Genomic DNA, 26870 nt, shown 5'->3' on the forward strand with positions numbered 1-26870 from the left:
TTGAACCTAACCACCTCTTTTAAAGCCCTTTCTCCAAAGACAGCCACATTCTGAGGTACTAGGGGTTAGAGCCTCAACCTATGAATTTTGTGGGGACACAGTTCAGCCCATAAAGTAGGGCTGACAAATTGAGGAACAAACTGTAAAATAACTGGTTAATGCTCCTAATTGGCGACTAAAGTGCTCTGTAACAATTCAATGCAATGCAAAGTGACCCAGGATTGAATACTAGTCCTTGTAAAAGGACTTTGGTGGGACAATTGGCAGTTATTTGAATATGGTCTCTAGGCAGGTTATTACATCAGTGCCTGTTTCCTTGTTCTGAGGATTGTACTGTGGTTATGTAAGATGTCAATATCTGGGAAAACTTGGGTGAAGAGTATAGGGGAACTCTGTACTACTTTTGCAACATTTCAAAAAGTCTGGCATTATTTCAAAATGAAAAGTTAAAATCAAAAATTAATAATTAACCAAATAAGGTAAACAGAAGAGGGAAAGAGAGAAAATGAGAATGGAATTGGATGTGACCACGGAGGAAGGGAAAATGGAGAAAAAGAAGCAAAGAGAAAGTGACTTCCATGAGGTCAGAGGTTACACCTGCTGTTTGGGTTTTCAATGACCCCCTGCTTCTGGGAACTCAGCGTATGTTTTGGGAAGTAATATTCATTGAGGCATAGCCTCTGAAGAGGATTGAATACCACCTCACATTCAGAAAAGACCTCAGAGGTTAATTTCTGACATTGTCTCCAAAGACTGGTACATAGTCAGTGCACTGTATGTGTGGAAACTGTGAATCTCTTGCATGTAAAAACATTTAAAATACACCGCCACCTTGGTAATAGAGTTTTGGTATGCCCACTTTTCCCCAAGTTTTTCCTTTTTTTAACTTTTTTTTTTTTTTTTTTTGGTTTGTTTTTGAGGTATAATTCACATACCACACAGTTCACGATTCATTCAATGGTTTTCGTTACCAGGCAATCGCTACCATTACCTAATTACTAGATATTTCATCACGCCACAAAAGAACCCCACACCCGGTTAGCAGTCACTTCGCACCCCCGCCCGCCCCCACGCCATCGCCCAGCCCCTGACTAGTCTACTGTCTGAATGGATTTGCCTGTTCTGGGTATTTCTTGCAAGGGGATCAAGCATTTGTGGACCCACCGCACATCAAAAGCTCAGCCCCAGGATCGCCAGGGGCCACGGGATTGGCCGGCGGGGGTTGGGTGTGCGCGGGGCGCCCAATCACCTTCGAGCATCGGAAGGAGGTAGGTGCAAGTGGCTGGAGGCGGCGCGCCGGCTGCCGGGGCGGAGGGCGAAAGGGGAAGGCCCGGGAGCCAGCGGCCTGCGTTCGTGGGGCGCCTTGGGAACCGGCATGGTGAGCTGGTGGCAGGCTCTCACGCGCGCCGCCGGGCGTTACCCTTGGCCAGCGAACGTACTGCTTTACGCCGGGTTCTTCTCGGGCGGCGACGCGCTGCAGCAGCTGCTGCGGGGCGGCCCGCCCGACTGGCAACATACGCGGCACGTGGCTACCGTGGCCGTGGCCTTCCACGCGAACTTAAACTATGTGTGGCTAAGCCTGCTGGAGCGCGCGCTGCCTGGGCGCGCGCCGCGCACCATCCTGGCCAAGGTGCTGTGCGACCAGGCTCTGGGCGGGCCGGTGTACGTCTCTACCTTCTATGCCGGTGAGAAGCCGGGAGGGGGACCTGGAGGTGGAGCTGGGGAACGGGGTCGGATCAGGAATTGGGGGACTGGAGGCAGGGGCTTCCTGGGGCTGGGACGGAGCAGAAGCCTGGGGCTCTGTGGGAACGGGGCCGGGGCTGGAAACCTTCCCGTGGGGGCCAAGGGTTAGGAGGCTGGGAGGGTCGGGGCGAGAGCGGGAGATCGAGGTGTGAGGACCGGGAAGTCTGGGGACCGTGGATTAAGGGGGTTGAAAGGAAAGCGATTGAGGCGTGGTTGCTGGAGAGGCCTGGGATAAGGGCGTGAGGGGCGCATTTGGGACGCTGGGGTTGCAAACAGTCTGGGGCTGGAAGTTTCAGGGGGCCCTGCGGTGTACGCAGGCCGGAATTGGGGGAGACAGGAAAGGAGATCCATTTTTCCCCTGAAAAAAAAAAAAGATCCACAGGAATAACAAGGAGACCCCCAGCTCGTTACCGTAGCCGCTGCGACTAGGTTGTGGGGTGGGGGTGGGGTGGGACGGTCTGGGGTGGGGTGGGGGGAGGCGGTCCCGCTCCTGGGAAAATTCACGCCTAGGCCTGGGGGCCTCGTTTCCACTGGAGGGATAAGCCTTTCCAACACGAAAAACAAATGTGAGGGGATTCAGGATGGTCGGGGCAGAGACAGGGGAATCTGAGGTCCCGCCTAAGTGTTCAAGACTTAGTCGCTCAGTCGTGTCCTGACTCTTTGTGACCCTATGGACTGTAGGCTCCCCAGACTCCTCTGTCCATGGGATTCTCCAGGCAAGGATACTGGAGTCCGTTGCCAATTCCTTCTCCAGGGGATCTGCCCGAACTCAGGGATCGAACCCAGGTCTCCTGCATTGCAGGCAGATTCTATACCATCTGAGCCTCCGGGTCCCACCTGTTTCCCCCCAGAATGTGTGCTCAGGGCCATTTTCCTGCTTTTGTAAAGGTTTACCTGAAGGGAGTCCCATCCCCACATCAAAACCCACAGAAAAATGTGAGAAGACCTTGGACCCCTGTTATGAGAGGACTCTGTACCCGTGAGGGTGCAGGGAGCCCCACTCTTCAGAAAGTGCACCGCGGAGCCTGAGGGCCTACATTTGGGAATCTTCCTTAGCGCCCTAAAATTCTAAAACAGTGGAGAGGGCTCTGTGGCCTTCATCTTCATAGCGTTTTCTATCACCTGGAAAGGAGTGATCAGGGGAGGGGTACCCATCCATTAAGAAAATTCAAGGATTCTGGGCCAGGCCTTGGCATTGGGGATCACAGATTCCCCCCCATAGGGTCATGCCAGTGCCTGTTGGTGCTTTCTTCTAAACGGGTCGAAGTGATCAAATTACCACTTTGAAGGAACCTACACTGCCCCATGGATCTCATTTTGAGGACGAGCTGCTACTGCTAAGTCACTTCAGTCGTGTCCACCTCTGTGGAATCCCATAGACGGCAGCCCACCAGGCTCCCCCTTCCCTGGGATTCTCCAGGCAAGAACACTGGAGTGGGTTGCTATTGCCTTCTCCATTGCATGAAAGTGAAAAGTGAAAGTGAAGGCGTGCAGTCGTACCCGACTCTTAGTGACCCCATGGACTGCAGCCTCCAGGCTCCTCTGTGCACGGGATTTTCCAGGCAAGAGTACTGGAGTGGGGTGCCATCGCCTTCTCCTCGAGGACCAGAGTTGCTCACAAATTGCACAGGAATCATGCCTGATACAGTGCCAGCCACAAAGTTGACAGGGTCCATGAGGTCAGGGCCTAGAGGACCTGAGAGCAGGAGCTGCCTGGTTTATCAGAAATCTGTGCCTTATCCCCGGGAGTGACGCCCAGGCCAGGTTGGTGAAGTTTCCTCATGCCTGCTGCAGCAGTGGCCTTGTACCATGGTGATGGGGTGGAGGGTGGTGGTGTTGGCTTTTGGGAATCAGATTCCTGTTTAATTCTCAAAATTAAACAGCAAGGCAGGTACCATTATTCCCATGTTACATATGAGGAAGGGGCTTCCCTGGTGGCTCAGACAGTATAGAACCTGCCTGCAATGCAGGAGTCCTGGGTTTGATCCCTGGGTCGGGAAGATCCCTGGAGGAGGGAATGGCAACCCACTCCAGTATTTTTGCCTGGAGAATTCTATGGAGCCTGGCGAGCTACAGTCTATGTGGTCACAAAGAGTCAGACACAAATGAGTGACTAACACACACACACACACACACACACACACACACACACACACACACACACACACGAGGAAACTGAGGGTCATAGGAGAAAAAATGATTTGCCCGAAACAAACACAATTCATGGCATGGTTTTCATCTCCCTGGGGAATGTCAGTATGCCTGAAACCAGAAAGATGCTACAGTCACAGGGCTGCTGGGGCTTGTGAGTCAAGCCCAAGGACCCTGAAACAGATTCCTGCCCACGGGGCTTGGTTTTCTTTTCACATTTCTGGACCCTGCTTCCCTCTCCTCCTGTAAAAATGAAGTTGGGGAGGTAGGAGAGGGGTAGGTTGGATGTCTGTTCAAGGCCCTTTAGGCTTGGAAACTGCCTGTCTTAGATGATCCTTTGTGCTGGGCATCCCTTGGAAGCTAGAATAGCTGAGATTATGAGACCTGGTTCAGAGTCCACACCTGGGTTGCTCTTGGATCACTATCAGCCTCCCTGAGCGCTTTTCCTCCTTTGTAACTTGACCATCCTTAGCCCAGGGTTATGAAAAAAAGCACAGAAAATGCTTAGTCCTTAGTTACTGCTGTGTAAGTTGAGTACAGTATTACCAATATTGGGCTCAGTTTTCTTGTAAGTCCTGTTCTAAGAATCCCCTGCAATTGACTTAAAATATTTTATTTCCCCTTCCTCCTAATCAGAGTTGGGGGAAAGTTTTTAAAGCACTCTTATGGTAGGCTGCAGTCTTTTATGGTTGCTGAGGGTCGGACACAACTGACCAACTTCACTTTCACTTTTCACTTTCATGCATTGGAGAAGGAAATGGCAACCCCCTCCAGTGTTCTTGCCTGGAGAATCCCAGGGAAGGGGGCGCCTGGTGGGCTGCCGTCTATGGGGTCGCACAGAGTCGGACACGACTGAAGTGACTTAGCAGCATGTTTACACCCTTCCTAAAATAAGAGGGTTTTATTCTTTTCCCCTAACTTCCTTTTCAGGGTTGTTGAATATCAAAGTTTTCCACATGTTTTTAGGAGCATTGAATTGATGTTCCGCTTTCAAATTCCAATTTGAAAGCCTCTTTAGATGGGAAATCTGCAGTTGCTAGAACATCCAGGGTCTGGCAGCCTTTCTGTAAAAGGAGGAAATTAATTTTTAAAAATTTAAGAATTTCAAAAAATGTTTTGAAAGGAGAGGAAAAATGTCACCAATAGTCCCACTGTGATTATATTGAGGTTTTGTGAATTCTCTTACAGTTTTTTTTTAAATAATTCTGCTATAACCTCATACCCATATTGTCACTTCATATTAATCATCACTTTAAAATGTACTCAGTTTTAGAATGCAGATTGTCTTGTTTTCACTGTTGGGTCAGATGGGACATACTGAGTGAGTGATAGCGGTGGTCACCTTGCATATTGGAATAGAAAACTTGAACGTGAACTGTTACACAGTATTCTTCCTATTGAATCTTATTAAAATTCTTTTGGTATGTGTTTTTGCAAATAGGTATGAGTATTCTCCAAGGAAAGGATGACATATTTTTGGACATGAGACAGAAATTCTGGAATACGTATAAGGTAAGACAGACTTGAAAAATACAACCATGATCTTTCTGTATCTTTTTTTTTTTTTAATATTTATTTATTTGGCTGTGTCAGGTCTTAGTTTCTGCACGAGATCTTTCACTGTGGTGTGCAGGCTTAGTTGCCTCAAGGCATGTGAGATTTTAGTTCCCCATTAGGGATCGAAACTTCGTCTCTGAACTGGAAGGCAGATTCTTAACCACTGGACCACCAGGGAAGTCCTTTTTGGTATCTTTTTAACATAAAATACATTTAAATAAAAATATTCTTAAATTAGGGCTCCAGATGGTTGACACAAGGGTACAATGTTTTGACAGTTCTTAAATTTGTTTTAATGGTTAAAGGAGAAGCTTTAAGAATGTCTATATGTGTCTCTGAATTTTATTCAATGTTCACAATGATTTCTGACATTCTTGTATTTATTCTTGTAAGTGATTACAGTGATTTTTGGAGTCAAAGAGGTTATTGCAAAATAGGAATTGTAGAATATGAGTGGCTTAATGGAATCATTGCCACTTTTAGAGCTGATGTTTCCAGGTATGCATTCTGCTGTGTCCCTGTGAAATGAACCTTCTTAACGTCACAATGGTATTTACAGAAAAGGAAACTTTCTCAGGGTTGTTCCAGGGCTTGAAACAAGTTACCTCTTGTCCTGTATACTCAGTTGTTGTTTAATCACTAAGTCATGTCTGACTCTTTTGCCACTCCGTGGACTGTAGCCCGCCAGCCTCCTCTGTCCATGGGATTTCCCAGGCAAGAATACTGGAGTGGGTTGCCTTTTCCTTCTCCAGGGAATCTTCCCAACTCAGGGATCGAACCTGTCTCTCCTGCGTTGGAAGGTGGATTCTTTACCACTATTACCTGGGAAACCCGAACCAACAGGTTAAAGCCTGTTAAAATAAATCCATCTTAAAAGCTAAATTTATTCTCTAGCATGAAGTAGCTAGACTACATTATTAGAAAATCACCATAAAGTGGGTTTGGTCTATAGTTTCAAAAATTCATTGACGATCCTGTGTTTTATCGGTGTTTCCCTGAATCATTTGCATGAGCAAACAGGAAAACTGCAATATATAAATATATGTTGTTAACAATGATTTGAAAGTAGTTGTCTTCCAGAATTGGTCCTCATTCAGGTAGACTTTTCTATAGTCTAGGTCTGTGACTACAACTAATAAAAATCTTTATTCCTGTGCCTAACAGCTTTCTGCACAACTTCCCACCCTCTTCCACTTGAGAGACCATAAGTCGTCTAATTTAATCTGCTTAGTCTGAAATATACTCCCACCTCCACATTCTTCCTGCCTGGTATTTCTTTTTTAAACCATTGTTTCATCTTTGTTTTTATTTATTTATTTTGTTGTCTGTGTGTTGTTTTTTTTTTTAACACTTTATAGAACAAACTGATTACTTTGTGTTATTTAAAAGCATCCTAATAAAATTTTCCTTTATTCCAGAGTGGTCTGATGTACTGGCCTTTTGTACAGGTGAGTTTCAAACTACTGAGAATGCTAATTCGTGGGTTTGGTTTGTATGGAGCTCTCACAGATGTGTCCTCTCTGTTACAGCTGACCAACTTCAGCCTCATTCCCATTCGCTGGCGAACAGCTTACACTGGACTCTGTGGTTTTCTGTGGGCCACCTTCCTCTGTTTTTCTCAACAGGAAGGTGATGGCACCTTCAAATCAGCTTTTACTTTCCGTCGTATCAAGGGGACAGATGAAGTTGAAAAGCCCCCAGAGAAATGACAAGACAAGAACTCCCTGAAAGGGACTCATTTCTTCCCCTTAAGTAAGCACAGTGAATTGCCTGCAGATAAAATACTCTGCTTACCAGTTACGTGCTCCCTTTTGAAGATTTACTTTCCTATAGACCTGACTGCTTTTTAATTAGCAATGATAACTTTCAATTTTATCCAAATATCCTTCTCCCCCCTACTTCTAATCTGGAGCTATTAATTCTCTAACGTTTTCACCTCTCTAATGCTGGTGCTCAGTTGTGTCTGGCTCTTTGCGACCCCATGGACTGTAGCCTGCCAGGCTCCTCTCTCTGTGGAAGTTTCCAGGCAAGAATACTGGAGTGGGTTGCCATTTCCTACACCACTTTGACCACATTTCCTACACCTCTACTCCCTTGGTTAATATCAATGATAGTGCCGAAGTGGCATTTTATAATCATTACTATTTCTGGTCTAATATTTTATTGCCAGTTGATGTAGAAAACCCCCATTTTGATGGTATACATCTCTTCTAAAATCTCAAGTTGTCTCCCAAACACTTTTGGATCAGATTATTTTTTTGTACCAAAAATAGTCCTTACAGTAAATGTTTCTTTACACCACATTCAATCAGAAAGTTTGAATAAACAGATTACCCCCAAAATATTGTATAATAATTTATTGTTATGCTAACATGAAAGCTCTGCAAGTACATTTTATATATTAAAAATAGTGTATCATCAGTGGTCCTGAATAGAGTACGTTTTATTGATGTTTTCTATTTTGGTTTTTTTTTTTTTGGTTAATGTTTTTTAGTTTTTAGTATATTCACTTGGTTAAATATCCCATTTCCTAGATGTATGAAATGTATAAAATATTTGGTTTTAAAAAGAAATATATTGAATGAAGTTCCTTAAAAAAAAAAAATTTCTCTTCTGGAAGAAAGAACTCAATTCCATAAAGTTTCAGGGAAAATATTTATCCCGAAATTCACACTGATGATATATTTTTTTAAATTACTGCTTTAACGTAAGTCTTTATAGGTAATTTTTAAGGTTGACATGAGAAACTCAATCCAGTTTTTCATTTCTATCTTCAAAGTCAGTGGATTTAAAAATTATGTGATTATTTTAAGAAGCTTTAGCAATTTTCACCCAAGAAATGCATCACTATTCAGTTGTTTCCAATGGAGCGTTTCACAAATTTAAAGATGTTAGACATTGCGATATTAATATATTTATCTTGAGACTTTATATTTAAGATTAATTTAAGCTTGTTTGCCTAAATATTTAAGCATATAATTTATGTAAGTTGTAATTTAAATTTATATGTCATAAGTTATTTGAATCTAATAGATATTAATATATTTTACATTATTGGGGCAAGAGTAAGATAGAGTTTAATTCTAAAATAATTGGTTTTTCATATAGTCTTAAAAGTAGTTCATATTACAGAAGAGCTATTTCACAACATGTAAGACCTGTTTTATCATTTAAAAAATATATCCAGGACTTCCCTGGTGGTCTAGTAGTTAAGAATCCACCTGTGAATGCAGGGGACATAGGTTCAATCCCTGGTCTGGGAAGATGCCACATGCTGAGGGGCAGCTAAGCCCTACCTTGTACTGCAATTACTGAGCCCATGCTCTGGAGCCCACACGCCACAACTAGAGATCAATCAATCAATTTATCTATCAAAAAGAAAAGCATATCCCAAGTAACTATAGTAAGGACTGCTTGACACTGTTCTAGATCAGTTTCAGCACTGCTTATGGTGGAAGAGTAGTGTTTGGGAAAACATTTGAGAAAACAAACCTTGGGGGAAGGGCGAAAATCTTATTATTCATAAAAGTTTGATAATCTTGACTCAATAATGTGTTACTCTGTACTCCAGAGACATGTAGCATGTATTCTCGGAATTTTTGCAAATGATACCATTTTAATTTTTCTCGAGTCTTTTTGTGCTTTAGTGTGAGAAATGGAACTCATTTGAAATAATGCAATGTTTGTTTTAAAATGCTGCCATCCTTGGTAAAACACGCTCTTGACCTTCCAGGGTTTAGAACAGACCAGATGGATGCTATTCTTCCAAATTTCTCCATTCCATAAGGCTTCTTCTTCTCTGTCTGTTTTTTCAATCATTATTTTTGGCCATGCCTCGCAGCGTGCAGACTGAGTTCTCCAACCAGGGTCCTCTGCTTTGAAAGTGTGGAGCCCCAACCACTGGACCATCAGGAAAGTCCTCCCTAGGGTTTGTGCTTGTAGGTTACCCCCTGGCCCTCTTTTCTGGTCCCCTGTTGCTCAGGCAAAGGTAAAACCTTTCATTCATTTCCCATGACAGAGCTGAAGAAGACTGGATTTTCAAAACAACTTCACCTAATACATGTAGAAAACAAAATGGAAATTTGGAGGATGTCAAAACATTTGTTTTCAAAGCTCACAGACTACTGCTTCCTGATCCTGGGTCCATTTGCCCTGTAGCTGTGATGGCACTTAGCCAGTTTTCCTCCTTTTCTGGCTCTTTCATAGTCACCTTGTAATGATGCCATTGGCCACCACCCCCAGGGAGCTGTCTTCCTGGCCCTGCTACCATTAATATCAAGGGTGTCCAGTCTTGACTTTCCTGGTTTCCATTTCCAGTTTCAGATATAGGCCTTTTACTCAAATAACTAAAAAATGAATTCTCAATTCAGGAGAGATCTTTTCCTTCTACATGAGTGGATGGAACCCGTCTTATAGTCCACTAGGATAACTGTTTAGATAAAATTTCATAACCCTCACGTAAATAGTAAAGGTTATTAAATGGCCACTGTAGGGATGTGGAGAGGATAAATAGCATGTGACAACTGTTAAAAGAAGTCGATGGTCTTGGGGACTTCCCTGGTGGCCCAGTGGTTAAGAATTCGCCTACCAATTTAGGGGACTTGGGTTCAGTCCCTGGCTGGGGAACTAAAGATCCCACAAGCCACAGAGCAACTAAGCCTGAGCACTGCAACTGCTGAGTCTGCGTGCCACAACTAGAGAGTCCATGCGCCACAACAAAAAATCCCTCACGATGCTACAAAGATCCCACGTGCCACAGCTAAGACCAATGCAGCCAAGTAAATAAATGTTTTTTAAAAATTAAAAAAGAAGTCCTTGATCTAGTTGCAAGGATAAGTATTAAAAAAATGATAGTCAGGTTCTCAGGAGATCTAATCCAGTTCACCATTCAGTACCTGAACAGCATCCATGACAAGTGGTCAATAGAAAGCTTGACTGTTAATGTAATAATGCCACCCAGACATAGGCTGGTGACATAAGCAGTGAAAAGTGAAAATGAAGTTGCTCAGTCATGTCCGACTCTTTGCAACCCCATGGACTGTAGCCCACCAGGCTCCTCTGTCCACGGGATTCTCCAGGCAAGAATACTGGAGTGGGTTGCCATTTCCTTCTCCAGGGCATCTTTCTGACCCAGGGATCAAACCTTGGTCTCCGGCATTGCAGGCAGACTTTACCGTTTGAACCACCAGGGAAGCACATAAGTTTTTAAAATCATGGTGCCTGAGCAATCTGGGGAGGCTCCATGGAGGAGATGCCACAGTTCGATGTTGAAAGATGGATTCAAAAGACTGAGGGTCTGTGAACTGGAGTGGTAATGGTAGGATCAGATGAGATTTTTTTTTTTTTTTAATTTGACTGCACTGGTCTTAGTTGTAGCACTTGGGTTGTTTAGTTGAGGCATATGGAATCCTTAGTTTCAGCGTGCAAACTCTTAGTTGCAGCATGTGGGATCTTGTTCCCTGCCCATTGATTGAACTTGGGCCCCCTGCATTGGGTGCATGGAGTCCTAGTCCCTGGACCACCAGGAAGTCCCAGGATGAGATGTGATCTTGAAGGAGAAAGCAAAGAAAAAAAAAAAAGGCATGTAGCTTCTAACATAGAGAGAAATATCCATAACCATTCCTCAACTTTGAATAATGTAGATACTTCTGTCTAGCTTACTTATAATTTAAAATCATACATAATTTGCAACCTATCACTCTTTCATTTGTAGGAAAATTAATGACAGTTACTCCATTTTATCTATGTCATAGTTGGTTTGGTGAGAAAGAATTAGGCAATGTGAGAGTTTGCACATTTTAAAAATTTTCTGCTGACAAAAGTCCATCTAGTCAAAGCTATGGTTTTTACCGGTAGTCATGTATGGATGTGAAAGTTGGACCATAAAGAAAGCTGAGCACCAAAGAATTGATGCTTTTGAACTGTGGTGTTGGAGAAGACTCTTGAGAGTCCCTTGGATAGCAAGGAGATCCAACCAGTCAATCCTAAAGGAAATCCACCCTGAATATTCATTGGAAGGACTGATGCTGAAGCTGAAGCTCCAATCCTTTGTCCACCTGCTTCAAGGAACTGACTCATTGGAAAAGACCCTGATGCTGGGCAAGATTGAAGGCAGGAGGAGAAGGGGACGACAGAAGATGAGATGGTTGGATGGCATCACTGACTCAATGAACATGAGTTTGAGCAAGCTCCAGGAGATGGTGATGGACAGAGAAGCCTGGCATGCTGCAGTCTTGGGGTCGCAAAGAGTCAGACATGACTGAGCAACTGAACTGAACTGAACTGAATGTGTTGTGATTTAAATGGTTAAATACCACTCAATGTCATTTCTTTGGATAATAGTTTAAATAATTTAGTGGGTTTTAGTATGTTCTTAGAGTTATGCAACCATTGTATAATTTTATTTTACAATTTTACATTTATTTTACAATTTTACAATTGTACTTTGTACAATTTTATCTTATTATTATTGTTTGGTTTGCATAAAAATTTAAAGCGTATTATTTGCAAGTATTCAGAGAATATATGCTGTATATTCTCTACAGTACAGAGTAACACATTAAGTAAAGATTATCAAACTTTGATGAATGATAGTTTTTCCTGTGGTCTTGTATGGATGTGAGAGTTGGACTGTGAAGAAGGCTGAGGGCCGAAGAATTGATGCTTTTGAACTGTGGTGTGGGAGAAGACTCTTGAGAGTCCCTTGGACTGCAAGGAGATCCAACCAGTCCACTCTGAAGGAGATCAGCCCTGGGATTTCTTTGGAAGGAATGATGCTGAGGCTGAAACTCCAGTACTTTGGCCACCTCATGTGAAGAGTTGACTCATTGGAAAAGATTCTGATGCTGGGAGGGATTGGGGGCAGGAGGAGAAGGGGATGACAGAGGATGAGATGGCTGGATGGCATCACTGACTCGATGGACGTGAGTCTGAGTGAACTCCAGGAGTTGGTGATGGACAGGGAGGCCTGGCGTGCTGCGATTCATGGGGTTGCAAAGAGTCGGACATGACTGAGTGACTGAACTGAACTGAACTGAAGCTTTTCTCTCTTCCTCCAAGGTTTGTTTTCTCAAATATTTTCCCAAACACTATTCTTTCACCGTAAGTAATATTAAAGCTCATCTAGAAGGCTGCCGAGTAGCCCTTACTGTAGTTACTCTGGTAGCCTTTACTGTAGTTACTCTAAAACTATAGTTATAGTTTTAAATGACAAAGCTTGTGTTACATGTTGTGAAATAGCTCTTCTGTTGTATGAACTACTTTACAACTATGCAAACCAATTATTTTAGAGTTAAACTGTCTAGAAATTTCCTTACTCTTGCCCCAGTAATGTAAGATACATTAATATCTATTAAATTTGAGTAAATTATATACTTAAAATAGGACTGAGTGCACTGAATTGAAAATTTTCTGAAGCCATGTGTGACAGTGGCATGAAAAAATGTTTTCCTCAAAATCTATCACTAAGGAGATTGAATAGACAAAGTGATTAATTTGTCCAGTATACAGTGAGTGGAATTTGGCACTTAGGGGTTCATAAAAATGAAGAGTGCTTTAGGAAAACTTTATCTTATTGGCACTGATTTTCTTTGGGATCCAGAATAAGAAAACTGTCCAGTGGAGGAAAGGAATTAGAGCTACTAAGTGAAGTAAAGTTGCTCAGTCGTGTCCGACTCTTTGTGACCCCATGGACAGTAGCCTACCAGGCTCCACCGTCCATGGGATTTTCCAGGCAAGAATACTGGAGTGGGGTGCCATTTCCTTCTCCAGGGGATCTTCCCAACCCAAGGATGAAACCTGTGTCTCCTGCATTGCAGACAGACACTTTACTGTCTAAGCCACCAGAGAAACCCAGAGCTACTAAAAGATAACTCAAGGTAGAAAACATTTTTTCACATTCTAATACTTCATTAATAATTGCAATTTGGATTTATTAATACTTTTAAGAAAATTTTATTCTGTTTCTTTCACTATAAAACATGTGGATATAGAAATTTAACTTTGCTATTTCAGGTTGTATCTAATGCAGGAGACGCAGGTTCAATCCCTGGATTGGGAAGATGGCCTGGAGAAGGAAATGGCAACCCACTCCAGTATTCTTGCCTGGAGAATCTCGTGGACAGAGGAGCCTGATGGGCTACAGTCCATGGGCTCGCAAAAGAGTTGGACATGACTTAGCAACTAAATAACAGCCCAGAACTACAATTTCTAACTCATCCATGTTTTATTTCTCCTCCAAGGATTGTCATCCTTTAGAATTCTTTTGAAGCTATTGAAAATTTATTTTTTTCTACGTGGGCAATTTACTGTTAGTTCAGTAGAGTTTCATATGAATTTCTACGCTGTTTGCCAAAACAAATTATACCCAGAACATACTTAACCATATATTCTGGAGGCAGCTTTCATCTGAAATAAGGTTCATCTTCTGAAAGTATTAGAACATTAATGGATTTTTTGTGCCTGAAGATCTTGACTTTGCATTGGCTATATGTAATCTAGTTTTGCCTACAATGCTTAGAATCTGAAGAAACCAAGTCATAGAAAATGCAATTTTAAACCTATTGAAAAATTTTCTTTTAATATTGTCCATGGGAATAAGTGAAATGGGAAATCTGGTTTAACAATAAATGATGTACTTGGGATTTCAAGCTATTATAAACTGTAGTCACCCAAGTGTATAGTTAATAACTGATTAACATTATGGGCATATATCAGAAGCTTATCTTTTTTTAGTTTGCTTCCCTGTTGTAAGTCTGTCTTTCTTTAAATCTTTATTTATCCATACCTTCCTCTTTCTGTCAAATGGCCATAACAAGCCCTCTTCTGTCCTTCATTCCTCCACAAACCTGACCACCCAGACACTCCTAGGGGACGGAAACTGATGAAGTTAGAGCCCACACAGTTCAGTGACAAGACAGCCATGATTCAGAGATGGAAGCAGAGCTTGCTCTGTGGGTCTCTTCTTCCTTCTGGAGAAAGAAAAAGGAGGAAGTTCAGCCCTTGGGAGAATTTTGAACTGAGTAAACAGTCCATTCTAAAGGAGATCAGTCCTGGGATTTCTTTGGAAGGACTGATGCTAAAGCTGAAACTCCAGTACTTTGGCCACCTCATGCGAAGAGTTGACTCATTGGAAAAGACTCATGCTGGGAGGGATTGGGGGCAGGAGGAGAAGGGAGTGACAGAGGATGAGATGGCTGGATGGCATCACCAACTCGATGGACATGAGTTTGCGTGAACTCCGGGAGATGGTGATGGACAGGGAGGCCTGGTGTGCTGCAGTTCATGGGGTCACAGAGTCAGACACAACTGAGCGACTGAACTAAACTGAAACATTTTGGAGGCAGGTTCCATCCGAAATTAGATTCATCTTCTGAAAGTATTAGAAACTTAATAGGTTCTTGTGCCCAAAGACTTCGACCTTGCTGCATCCCCTTTCTTTTCTGAAATCCTCTTCTATCTCTGGATGCCTGTTCTCTGCATTGTCTCTGTGCGTGTGTCCTGTTGATTCAATCGTGTCAGCTCTTTGCGATGCATAGACTGTAGCCCTCTAGCATCCTCTGTTCATGGGATTCTCCAGGCAAGAATACTGGAGTGGGTTGCCATGCCGTTCTCCAGGGGATCTTCCTGATCCAAGGATTGAGCCCACATCTCCTGTGGCTCCTGCATTGCAGGAGGATTCTTTATCGCTGAGCCACCAGGGAAGCCCACGTTCTCTCTGGCTTAGTGCTGTATCTTCCAAATCAGTTCTCATTTCTTTTCCTCATTTCTCAAATCTCCCATTCTCTTCATGTGACTGATTTCAGCTCCATTTAGAGGAGTAGGTTTATTAAACTAATTTACTAAGATGTGGATGACAGCCTTTCTAGTTGAGTTTTGCTTCGCTTTTTAAATTACTAATGCCAGCGTATCTCTGGATGGAGTTTTAGGGAACTATTGCTGGGTGGGTGGGGGTGGAGAGAAGGTGTGTTTTGGCAGAAGATTTCTGATATACTTTACATTACGCGGTCTACTTCCCATTGAATTAAAACCAGCTGGGCAGAGATCATTGCAATTTATTGTGAACTTTTCACAATGTATGATCATCCTCTGTTTGCATATTTATAATCCCTACTGAAATGAACTTCTGAAAGGAAGAATATAGTTCTTATTTATACTTGTTTCTGAAATGTCTAGCACAGTGTCTGGCATGGAGCAGAAGCTCTGTAACACTGTTGAATGAATGAATGTAATTTGTGGATTTCTCCTGTTTTTTGCCTCTAGACTGCTGCTGAGCAGTCTGGATGGATGACCCTTTCATTTTCATCCCTGTGTGCAGGTAGCTGTCCTGTCTTAAGCTGGATACAGCTCAGACCTTCACTTACTTTGGTCCCAGGCCCAGAAAATTGTGTTTTCTTAGAGATGGTGAGGACTTGAAGGCTTTGATGCCCCTGGTCCAACTTGCACACACCCTCTGAAAATCATCTCTTTATATAACTCTCTAAAGATTGGATTGTTTGTCTTTAAGAAATGTGTAGGACTTCCCTGGTGGTCCAGTGGTTAAGAATCCACCTGCCAGTGTGGGAGATATGGATTCAGTCCCTGATCTGGGAAGATTCTGCATGCCCTGGAGTAACTAAGCCCATGTGCCCCAACTACTGAGCCCATGCCCTAGGGCCCATGCTCCACAAGAGAAGCCACCACAAGCCACCCGTGTATAGCAAGTAGAGAGTAGCCTCCACTTACTGCAACTAGAGAAAGCCTGCACAGCAACAAAGCCCCAACACAGCCAAAAATAAAGAAAGAGAAAGAAAAACAATTGGGTAGAATCAAGGTAGTTTGGCCTCCTTCAAACCAGTAGACTACCATTGAAAGAAAGTGAAAGTCACTCAGTCGTGTCCAGGTGTTTGCAAGCCCATGGACTATACACTCCATGGAATCCTCCAGGCCAGAATACTGGAGTGAATAGCCTTTCCCTTCTCCAGGGGATCTTCCCAACCCAGGGATTGAACTCAGGTCTCCTGCATTGCAGGCGGATTCTTCACCAGCAGAGCCACAAGGGAAGCCCAAGAATACTAGAATGGATAGCCTATGCCTTCTCCAGTGGATCTTCTCAATCCAGGAATTGAATCAGGGTCTCCTGCATTGCAGGTGGATTCTTTACCAGCTGAGCTATGAGGGAAACCCTTTTGTGATGGTTAATTTTATGTGTCAACTTGACTGGGCCATGAGGTGCCCAGATATTTGGTCAAATATTATTCTAGGTGTTTCTCTGAAGGTGTTTTTGGATGAGAGTGACATGTATATTATAGACTAAGTCAAGTAGATTGCCCTCCCTATTGTGGATGGGCCTCGTCCAATCAGTTGAAGGCCTGAATAGAACAAAAAGCCTGGCTTCATCCTAAGTAATAGCATTCTTACTGCCTGACTGCCTTCAAACTAGGACATTGACCTTTTTGCTACCTTTGGACTCAAAACATTGGCTCTTCCTGTGTCTGGAGCCTGTCAGCCTTCAGATGAGAGCTTCACATTGGCTTGCCTTGTTTTCAGGCCTTCAGACTCAGGCTGGAACTAAAGTGTGGCCTCTCCTGGGTTTCCAGCTTGCTCACTCATCCTGTAGTCTGGGACCTGTCTCCATCATCATGTGAGCCGATTCCTTTTCATAAATCTCCTTTTCTTGCTCTATACACAATCCTATTGGTTCTGTTTCTCCGGAGAACCCTGCATAATGCCTCCTGTTTACGTATATGAATATTTATGTGTATATTTCATAGTTTGTGGCTCATGCAGTATGGTTGTCTGGGTGCTGACACCCAGCTCACAACTGTTACAGATTTACTCTGGACATTAATTTCTGGGGCCCCTGAAATCATAATATGTAGGTGGTTATATAGGGGCTTCCCTGGTAGCTCAGCTGGTAAAGAATTTACCTGCAATGTGGGAGACCCTGGTTCAATCCCTGAGTCGCGAAGATCCCCTGGAGAAGGGATAGGCTACCCACTCCAGTATTCTTGGACTTCCCTGATGGCTCTGGTGGTAAAGAATCTTCCTGCACTGTGGGAGACCTAGGTTTGATCCCTGGGTTGGGAAGAGCCCCTGGAGGAGGGCATGGCAACCCACTCCAGTATTCTTACCTGGAGAATCCCATGGACAGAGGAGCCTGGCGGGCTGCAGTCCATGGGGTTGCAAAGAGTGGGACACAACTGAGTGACTAAGCATAGGTGGTTATACACGCCTATTCCCCAGCCTCCATATATGACCTGGAAATGGAAATTCAGTCAGGTCATCAAATAATTGCCAAAGAGCAGAACTGATTACATTTTCAGTTAGATTGACAGTGGATGGAGTACGTATGTTGTGAATTCTGTGAATTTGGGAGACAGAATTGATTGCTGTTGGATTAAAAGCCATTTCAGACTTGAGAGTATCACAGTGTCTGATGACGCTTCCTAGTGAAGGACTCGGTCAGTATGATGGATAACCTACCTCAGTACTGAGGTCAGACAGTGGGGCAGACACCTGCTGCGTCTGAATATTGCCTTTTTAATGTTCATAAGGAAGAACTATTTGTTCGTCTTCTGAACCATGGAGCCAGAGTACTCTTCATATTTTGTATGGAACGGGTTGCAAAAACACCACCGGTTGCTTCATTTCTAAATTTAAATTTTATGTATATTAAATTTTTAGGGTAATTGTGATTTAATGTATATGAAAAATAAATGAATTTTAGTTAAATACAGAAAATTACTCTTTTGTGTTATCGGTGGTATGAATATTCTGGGAAATATGTAAAGGAAATGAGATTTACATCCTGTAATCTTTCCTAATCGTCTTTATTGCAAATATAAGATTTATGTCTTTACTCTGGATTGAGATACAGGTTGTCCTTATCTAACGTGTGCTCTTTGTCACTTACTGAATTCTTCCAAATGTTTCGTCTGCATCTTATGAATGTATGTACTCTGATAGAGCTGAAAATTTAGAATTGGTGTCGTTCCCAACTGACTTCTCAAGAGCTATTCTTTTTGAGTATTAAATAGGGGGGAATGCGTTATTAAGATTCCTCTTATTAATACTATGGAGGCCAACTTGAGCTTCAGCTGGAAAATTACTGAAACTGCAGTCCCATGTTCTTGTGGCTCCTTTGGCCTGGAGTCCACTCATTCTTTTTTTTTTTCCCACTCATTTCTTTTTTCCTGATTTAAATCCTTTCCTACTGTGTTGACTGAAATAGATTTCCCTGAACACAGTCCATGAGGGAACTGCAAGTATGTATCTGAAAAATATGTTGCTTTGTTCTGGAGTTGACTTCAGCAAATGTATACAGTTATGCTGTTTGTGAACGTGTGTGTGCCTTGGGGTCACAGTAGATTTTTCTGTGGCTCCCCTTTCTGTATCACTGCACCTTCCTTTCAGGTCCCTTTCTTTACCACATTGTTTTATTTTTAAACTTTATTCTTTATTGAAACTATTTTATTGAAGTGTAGTTGATTTACAATGCTGTATTAGTTTCTGGCATACAGAAAAGTGATTCAGTTTATATACATATACACACATTTTTTTTCATATTCTTTCCATTATGGTTTATTTCGGAATATTGAACATAGTTCCCTGTGCTATGTCGTAGGTCCTTATTTTCCAATTTCCCCATCTCTCTTTTTTTTCTTTCTCAAGATTTTATCATATATAAATAGCACATATAATAGAATATATATTTCAGAAAATTTATGAATTTTTGCCTAGCTAAAACATTTATGACATTTTGGTTCCACTTGTTTGAGTAAATGTGGATAGAATGCTAGATTTCTAGTTTATATTCACTCAAAACTTTGATATAGTTCCATTTATTCTGGTATCTAGTATTATTGCTACAAGTCTAGAAAGATTATTATCTTAAAGATTTTTAAAGATTTTGAATGAGGCTTGAAACTTCTGATCCAATTCTGAGAATATAAAGAAATGGCTATGTTGTTAAAAAAAAAAACAACAACAGGAAATTAACGTGGTATAGTATTATAACTAAAGTACAGATTTTGTTCAAATTTCACAGAATTTTATGCTAGTATCCATTATTTTCATGCCTCATTCAAGATTCCACATTGTATTTAGCAGCATTGAGCAACTTCAGCCATATACAACAAATTCTGATAAATGCTCTTTTCATATTTATTCTGTTACAAATATTTTTTAATTTTCCTTGTTATGGCTTCTTAGATACAACCACCATTTAAAAGTGGACATTTACTTTCCAAATATGTGGGGTTTTTAAAGTGTCTTTCCTATTAATTTCTCATTTAAATGCTTTCTTCTCTGAAATCACCCTCTGTATTTCCAGTCTTAACTTTACTGAGGCTTTCCATGGCTAAGCTACAGAGCTTCCTGGTAGCTCAGATGGTAAAGAATCTTCCTTCAGTGCAGGAGACCTGGGTTTGATGTCTGTATCAGGAAGATCCACTGGAGAAGGGAATGACAACCCACTCCAGTATTCTTGCCTGGACAACCCCATGGACAGAGGATCCTGGCAGGTTACAGTCTGTGTGGTTGCAAAAAGTTGGACATGACTAAGTGACTAACAGTTCTACTATGGCTAAGTCAAAGATCTCTCTCCGTAAATGTCACATTGCACTTGAAAATATGTAGGTTATTTTAAATTACCTTTTGATATTTATTTCTAACATAATTCCACATTGATAAAAAGAACATAGTCTATATGATTTCAATACCTTTAGGCCAAGAAATTTTTGCACCTTGTTTTATGTCCCCGGATATGTTCCAGTGTCTCTTGGTTTATAATCTATGGGAACTTGAACAGAATTTGTATCCTGCTTTTGTTTTAAAACATATTTTTTTCATTGAAGTACAGTTGATTTACAATGCTGTGTTAGTTTCTTATATACAGCAAAGTGATTCCATTTATATACATATATATACACACATATATGTATATTCTTTTTCGTATTCTTTCCATTATGATTTATTACAGAATATTGAATATAGTTTCTTGTGCTATGCAGTCAGTGTGATGTCGTAGCTCCTCATTGGTTATCTATTTTCTATATAGTAGCATGTGTCTCTGCAATGTGGGAGACCTGAGTTCGACCCCTGGGTTGGGAAGATCTCCTGGAAGAGGGCATGGCAACCCACTGCAGTATTCTCGCCTGGAGAATCCCCATGGATAGAGGAACCTGGTGGGCTGCAGTCCAGTGGGTCGAAAAGCACTGGATGTGACTGAGCGACTAAGCACACACACAGCACAGTATGCATCTGCTAATGTCAAACTCCTAATTTATCCCTCCCACCCCTTCCCCTTTGGTAACCATAAGTTTGTTTTCTATGTCTGTGAGTCTATTTCTGTTTTGTAAATACATTCATTTGTATTATATTTTAGATTCCACATATAAATGATATCATGTGATGTTTTTCTCTATCTGACTTATTTCACTTAGTAGGATAATATCTAGGTCCATCCATGTTGCTGAAAATGGTATTATTTAATTCTTTTTTTACGCCTGAGTGGTATCCCATACACAATGGAATGGATGTGAATTTAAATGGCAATCCACTCCAGTACTATTGCCTGGAAAATCCCATGGACAGAGGAGCCTGGTAGGCTATAGTCTATGGGGTCCCAAAGAGTCGGACACGACTGAGCGACTTCACTTTCTTTCTTTCTTTCTCTGGTGGCTTAGATGGTAAAGAATCTGTCTGCAATGGAAGAGACCTCAGTTCGATCCTGGTGTCAAGAAGATTCCCTGGAGAAGGGAATGGCTACTCACTCCAGTATTCAGTCCATGGAGGTCACAAAGAGTCAGACACGACTTAGCGACTGAGCAACAGAAACACATCTTCTTTATCCTTTCCTCTGTGGATGGGCACTTAGTTTGCTTCCATGTCTTGGCTGTTGGAAACAGTCCTGCTGTGAACACTGGGGTGCATGTATCTTTTCAGATTAAATTTTCTCCAGATATATGTCCAGGAGTGGGATTGCTGGATCATACAGTAACTCTATTTTTATTTTTTTTTTAAGGAACTTCATACTGTTTTCCACAGTGACTGTACTGATTTACATTCCCATCAAATCCTTTTAGGTTTTTCAAAATTATAATCAAACTGTTGTGAATATAATAGGAATTATATTATATATAATATTATAAATTAATTTTATATAAAAATTAATATAAATATATTCGATTATATTATATATTTTAGATTCCTAAAATATAGGAAGGTAACTTGGAAGGTAGGAGATGGAATTGCCTTCCTTGTACCCAGCACTTAGCTTTTAGTTCTAGAATTTGAATAGCTATAGAACAGATGAAATCAAGTTACATGTAAAAGTTCAGGTTTGTTAAATTTTCACAGGTCATTCTTTCTGAATGTCTTCTGCATAAGGGTTATATTAATAAATTGGAAAGTTGAAACTACTGAACCAAAGTAAAAATATTCCCTGTTCACTTGACTTCTTCAATCACAGGTCTCTAAATGGAAGATTAAAAGAATGTTCTCAGGGGGTGGAATGGTGTGTCTGTCATTAAAGGTTCTTGCATGTTTTGGCCAGTTTTACTTTAATTTTTTGCTACTAAAAGGAAGTGGGGAAAAGTCAGTTTATACATGAGTTGAATACCAGAAAAAATGCTTTATAATATTTAGAGGACTTAATAAAGGGACAAGAAGTATTAATATTCTGAACAATAAGATAAAAACCCACTAGGCAAAAATGGTAACATGCCAAGTTTTTGCAGACTGTTTTTGCTCTATAATGATAAGTATTACTAAAGTGAACTGAGATTTCCAGGCTTTTGGCCAATAATGAATCTGTGAGAAGACTATTAGAGAATCTCCTGCAGGTGATGTGTGAAATCTCTGAAAAGAGTTAATGAACAAAAGTAATTTATTTTACCCTCTGGAAGAAATTTTAAGGAGCAATATATACATCTAGAGTAATTTCTCAACAGTTTGGAGCAATTATGCTTTTCTCTGAAGAAATGAAAATGATTTCACTCTGTAAAAAATAAAAAGAAGGAAAAAGGTGTATAAAATACTCCACTGTAAGGCAAAAGCTAGAGGAGGCAGATTTTATTTATATTTATTTATTTGGCTGCACTGAGTCTTAGCTGCAGCATGCAGGATCTTTAGTTGTGGCATGTGAAGAGCTCTAGTTCCCCAACCAGGGATTGAACCTGGGCCCCCTGCCTTGCAGGCCTTTCATCTTAGCCACTGGACTGCCGGAGAAGTCCCAAATGCAAATGTGTGGAAAGAATGATGAGCAATACAGACAAATGGTAAAAGCGAAAACCAGTTTATCTGTTACTCCCCACTGTGCTTTCCCTGCTACAGACTGACTTCTATGTTGTCCCGTTTGCTTGTGGGTCATATCGTAGGATGCTGTGTCCTTGCCTTCTTTTTATCCAAATTCTACTTGTTAATCAAAGTTGAAAAAAAGTATTTTTTCCTATTTCCTAGGTTCATATTTATCCCCATCCTGGCTTCAATCAGAATGGCAAGGCTTTCCCTTCCGTTCTCTACCCAAGATTAAGGAAAATGGGCTTATGCACACAGAACAACTCATTTACTTATTTTGGCCATGCTGGTGTGTTGTGGGATCCTAGGTCCCCAGCCAGGGTTCGAACCCCTGACCTCTACAGTGAAGCGTGGAGTCCTAACCACTGGATTGCCAAGGAATTCCTATACACAGGATAATTTAGAGGGCTGGATTCCGTCTGAGCTGCACATGAGTCTGTCTGGCTGGAAAATGGACATGCAGGCATTGGGGAGGGCTACCACAGAGCTCCTGGGTATGGACCCAGGCTGGACTTGGCTTAGGGAGTAACTTGGGTGATTTGTGAGCCTTGACCTGGCGCCCCTTTGCCGATGAGGTCCAGTGCTTACCCCAGAGAGGCTGGAGGCCTTTCCATGCTGACTCAACCCTCCAAGCTGTCTCTCCAACCTGAGGGACTCCTCTCCTAGGGGCCTCTGCAGCCCTCCCTCTGTTAAGGAATCTATCTCCCAGGGCAAGGTCATCTGACTCTTCATTTGTTCTTCACAAATCTATCAATCATTGCAGAAACTATGCTGTGAGCCCTTAGGGACTTGACTTTTGATACTCAGAAGTTAGTTTTTGGACTGTAAGAGCTTTTGAAAATCCTTCTATGATTGGTTTCCAAAGACTGTTTTGAAATCCAAAAGCTAATAATTGACTGACTTCTGGGTTATCAGCATTTTTTAAAAAACTGTATTTTACTTCCTCAGAGCTGCTGGTACAGGGTAGAGCCATGGATACAATAAATGGTGGTAGGGGACTAAAAATTCACGATAGTACTTACTGCTCATTCATTCATTTATCCATTTATTCAACAATTGTTGAACTGAGCACCTACTCTATTTTAAAGCTGGTTTTCAAAGCCCCACACCAGACACCTTGCCATAAAGCCATCTCTTCCAGTTCTGGCTTTTATTATGCTTTTTTTTTCTCCCTGACTCTCAGAGGATTTATAGTCAGTATCATACACCTTAGGGCTTCTCAGATGGCTCAGTGGTAAAGAATCTGCCTACCAATGCAGGAGATGTAGATTTGATCCCTGGGTCGGAAAGATTCCCTGGGGGTTCCCATGGCAACCCCCTCCAATATAAGGAGAAAATCCCATGGACAAAGGAGGCTGGCGGGCTGTAGTCCACAGGGTTGTAAAGAGTTGGACATGACTAAAGTATGATTTAGCACACGCACGCGCTTGCACACACACACACACACACACACACACAAGCACAGCGGTTAGGGTCTTTGAACTTTAAGGGTCTATAAAGATCTTTGAAACGTGTGTGTGTCTGTATACATATATACATGCATGTATATATACATATATGTCTATAAATACATAGATAAGGCTTCAAAATACAAAAAAAATCTTAGTAAATCAAAATGAATAAGTTTAAATGTCTTTAAAAAGGAATATAATGTTGGTCAGTCATTTGCAACTCAATTTTCCTAAATATATCATTTATATTAAATGTGGGATGTGGGTGCATTTCAATATGTTTGATACACTGTAGGGTAATCCTCTAAAAGAAAGAGTGTCTGGGTTTTACAAAGGTTTAAAAATAGCTCTGCTGATGTCAGGCAGGATCCAACATATTGTTTCTGGATGCGTGCCTGAAGGGAGAAGGATGTGGTTTCCAGACATGGAGGATGCTAGAATCTAAGACCAACTTGAAAAATCCAAGGAAGACCTGAGTGAAAACACAGCGCTGACAGGATAATCAAGGTCAGAAATTGGAGGCAAGGGAGAAAAAAAAAAAAGAAGAGTTTTCCTGAATTATCATGAATATGAAATAATTTATTATACAGTGCTAAAAAAAAAAATCGTACCTTCTTTTTCAGTGGTCAAACCAGTTAGTCATCGCATGTCACTCCTCTGAGAATGACCCTGTCAGTGGCTTTCCATCCCACTCTGGGGAACAATCAGGATTCTTACAGAAGCCTGGAGATCCTACCAGACCTTGACCTTGACTTTGACCTTCTGCGCTCAGTTCCCGCCACTTCCCTCTCCGCCTCACGTTCTCCAGGCAGAGTCTTGCTTTAGGGTCTACATTACTCAGTTGCTGCTGTGTAACATATTACCCCAAAGTGTAATGAAAACAAAAACCATACATTATCTCACACAGTTTTCATGGCTCAGGAACCTGGGGGTGGCTTAGCTGAGTAGTGGGGGCTCCATATTTCTCACGAGATTACAGTCGAGATGGCAGCTGGGGCTGCCATCAGCGAAGAAGTCTCGACGGGCTGGAGGACCTGCTTCCAAACTCACTCAGCTGGCTGTTGGCTCGGGGCCTCGGTTCATCACCACATAAACCCCTCCGTTGGGAAGCTCCCAACATGGCTTTCGCTCGAGTGAGATCCAACACAGAGAAAAAACACTCGAGAAAACCCCAACACAGGCCTTTTGTAACTTAGTTTTCAAGTCGCACACTTTCACTTCCTCCACACTCTCTTCTCCTCTCTTCTAAATCCAGCCCTCAAGGGCGTGAACCCCAGGAGGCAGGCGTCACCCTAATGGAGGCTGGAGACTGCAGGACTCTTGCACTGGCTCGTCTCTATGATAATCTCATGGCCAACTCCCTTAATTCCTTCCATTCTTTGCTTAAATGCATCTTCTCAATAAGGTTTACCCCTACCACTCTGGTTAAAAAATCCCAGGGCTGATCTCCTTCAGAATGGACTGGTTGGATCTCCTGGCAGTCCAAGGGACTCTCAAGAGTCTTCTCCAACACCACAGTTCAAAGGATCAATTCTTCGGCACTCAGCCTTCTTCACAGTCCAACTCTCACATCCGTACATGACCACAGGAAAAATCATAGCCTTGACTAGACGGACCTTAGTCGGCAAAGTAATGTCTCTGCTTTTGAATATACTATCTAGGTTGGTCATAACTTTTCTTCCAAGGAGTAAGCGTCTTTTAATTTCGTGGCTGCAGTCACCATCTACAGTGATTTTGGAGCCCCAAAAAATAAAGTCTGCCGCTGTTTCCAGTCTTTCCCCACCTATTTCCCATGAAGTGATGGGACCAGCTGCCATGATCTTCGTTTTCTGAATGTTGAGCTTTAAGCCAACTTTTTCACTCTCCACTTTTACTTTCATCAAGAGGCTTTTTAGTTCCTCTTCACTTTCTGCCATGGGTACTAAATAGATACTGTGATTGAGTAAATAAATGAAGATCATGAACAGAAGTATTTAATTTTAAAATTGCATTATTTACAATAGGCAAGATATGGAAGTAACCTAAGTGGCCATCAACAGATGGATGAAGAAGGTATGGTATGCAATGCAAAACTACTCAGCCAGAAAAAAGAATGAAATTTTGACATTTGCAGCAACATGGATGGACTTGGAAGGCATTGTGCCTGCACAGTCGCTTCAGTCATGTTCCAAATCTTTGGGACCCCGTGGACTGTAGCCCACCAGGTTCCTCTGTCCCCAGGATTCTCCAGGCAGGAATACTGGAATGGGTTGCCATGCCCTCCTCCAGGGGAGCTTCCTGACTCAGGGATTGAAGCTGTGTCTCTTATGTCTCCTGCATTGGCAGGTGGGGGTTCTTTACCACTAGAGCCACCTGGGAAGCCCTTGGAAGGCATTATGCTAAGTGAAATCAGTCAGATAGAGAAAGGCAAATACTGTATGCTGTCACTCATATGTGGAATCTAAACACTACCACAAACTAGTGAATATAACAAAAAGGAAGCAGACTCAGAGATACAGAGAACAAACTAGTGGTTACCGGGGTGGGGGGTGTGCAACATAGGACCTGGGTACTGGGAGGTACAAAGTATTGGATGTAAGGAAGAGTACAAGGATGCCTTGTACAAAATGGGGACTATGGTCAATATTTTGTAATAACCGTAAATTAAGTGTAACCTTTAACATTGTATAAAAATAATAAAATGAATTGATT

The 26870-nt window shown here is 41.9% G+C and overlaps 1 protein-coding gene across 3 annotated transcripts; it reads left to right on the plus strand.

Moving 5' to 3' along the window:
• Nucleotides 1-1298: 1298 nt before the first annotated feature.
• MPV17L (MPV17 mitochondrial inner membrane protein like) lies at nucleotides 1299-26870 on the plus strand. 3 transcript variants are annotated; one of them, XM_060406274.1, is made up of 5 exons: nucleotides 1299-1685; nucleotides 5336-5406; nucleotides 6870-6899; nucleotides 6981-7203; nucleotides 21117-26870. In XM_060406274.1, the coding sequence occupies exons 1-4, from the start codon at nucleotides 1376-1378 to the stop codon at nucleotides 7158-7160; spliced, it is 591 nt and encodes a 196-aa protein (XP_060262257.1). In that variant the 5' UTR covers nucleotides 1299-1375; the 3' UTR covers nucleotides 7161-7203; nucleotides 21117-26870. The 3 variants fall into 3 exon arrangements, with proteins under 3 accessions (XP_060262257.1, XP_004020837.1, XP_042095951.1); XM_004020788.6 differs by lacking the exon at nucleotides 21117-26870 and having other exon boundaries at nucleotides 6981-20842; XM_042240017.2 differs by lacking the exons at nucleotides 5336-5406; nucleotides 21117-26870 and having other exon boundaries at nucleotides 6981-7197.

The sequence above is a fragment of the Ovis aries genome, chromosome 24 (assembly GCF_016772045.2).
Source record: "Ovis aries strain OAR_USU_Benz2616 breed Rambouillet chromosome 24, ARS-UI_Ramb_v3.0, whole genome shotgun sequence".
Taxonomy (NCBI): Eukaryota; Metazoa; Chordata; class Mammalia; order Artiodactyla; family Bovidae; genus Ovis; species Ovis aries.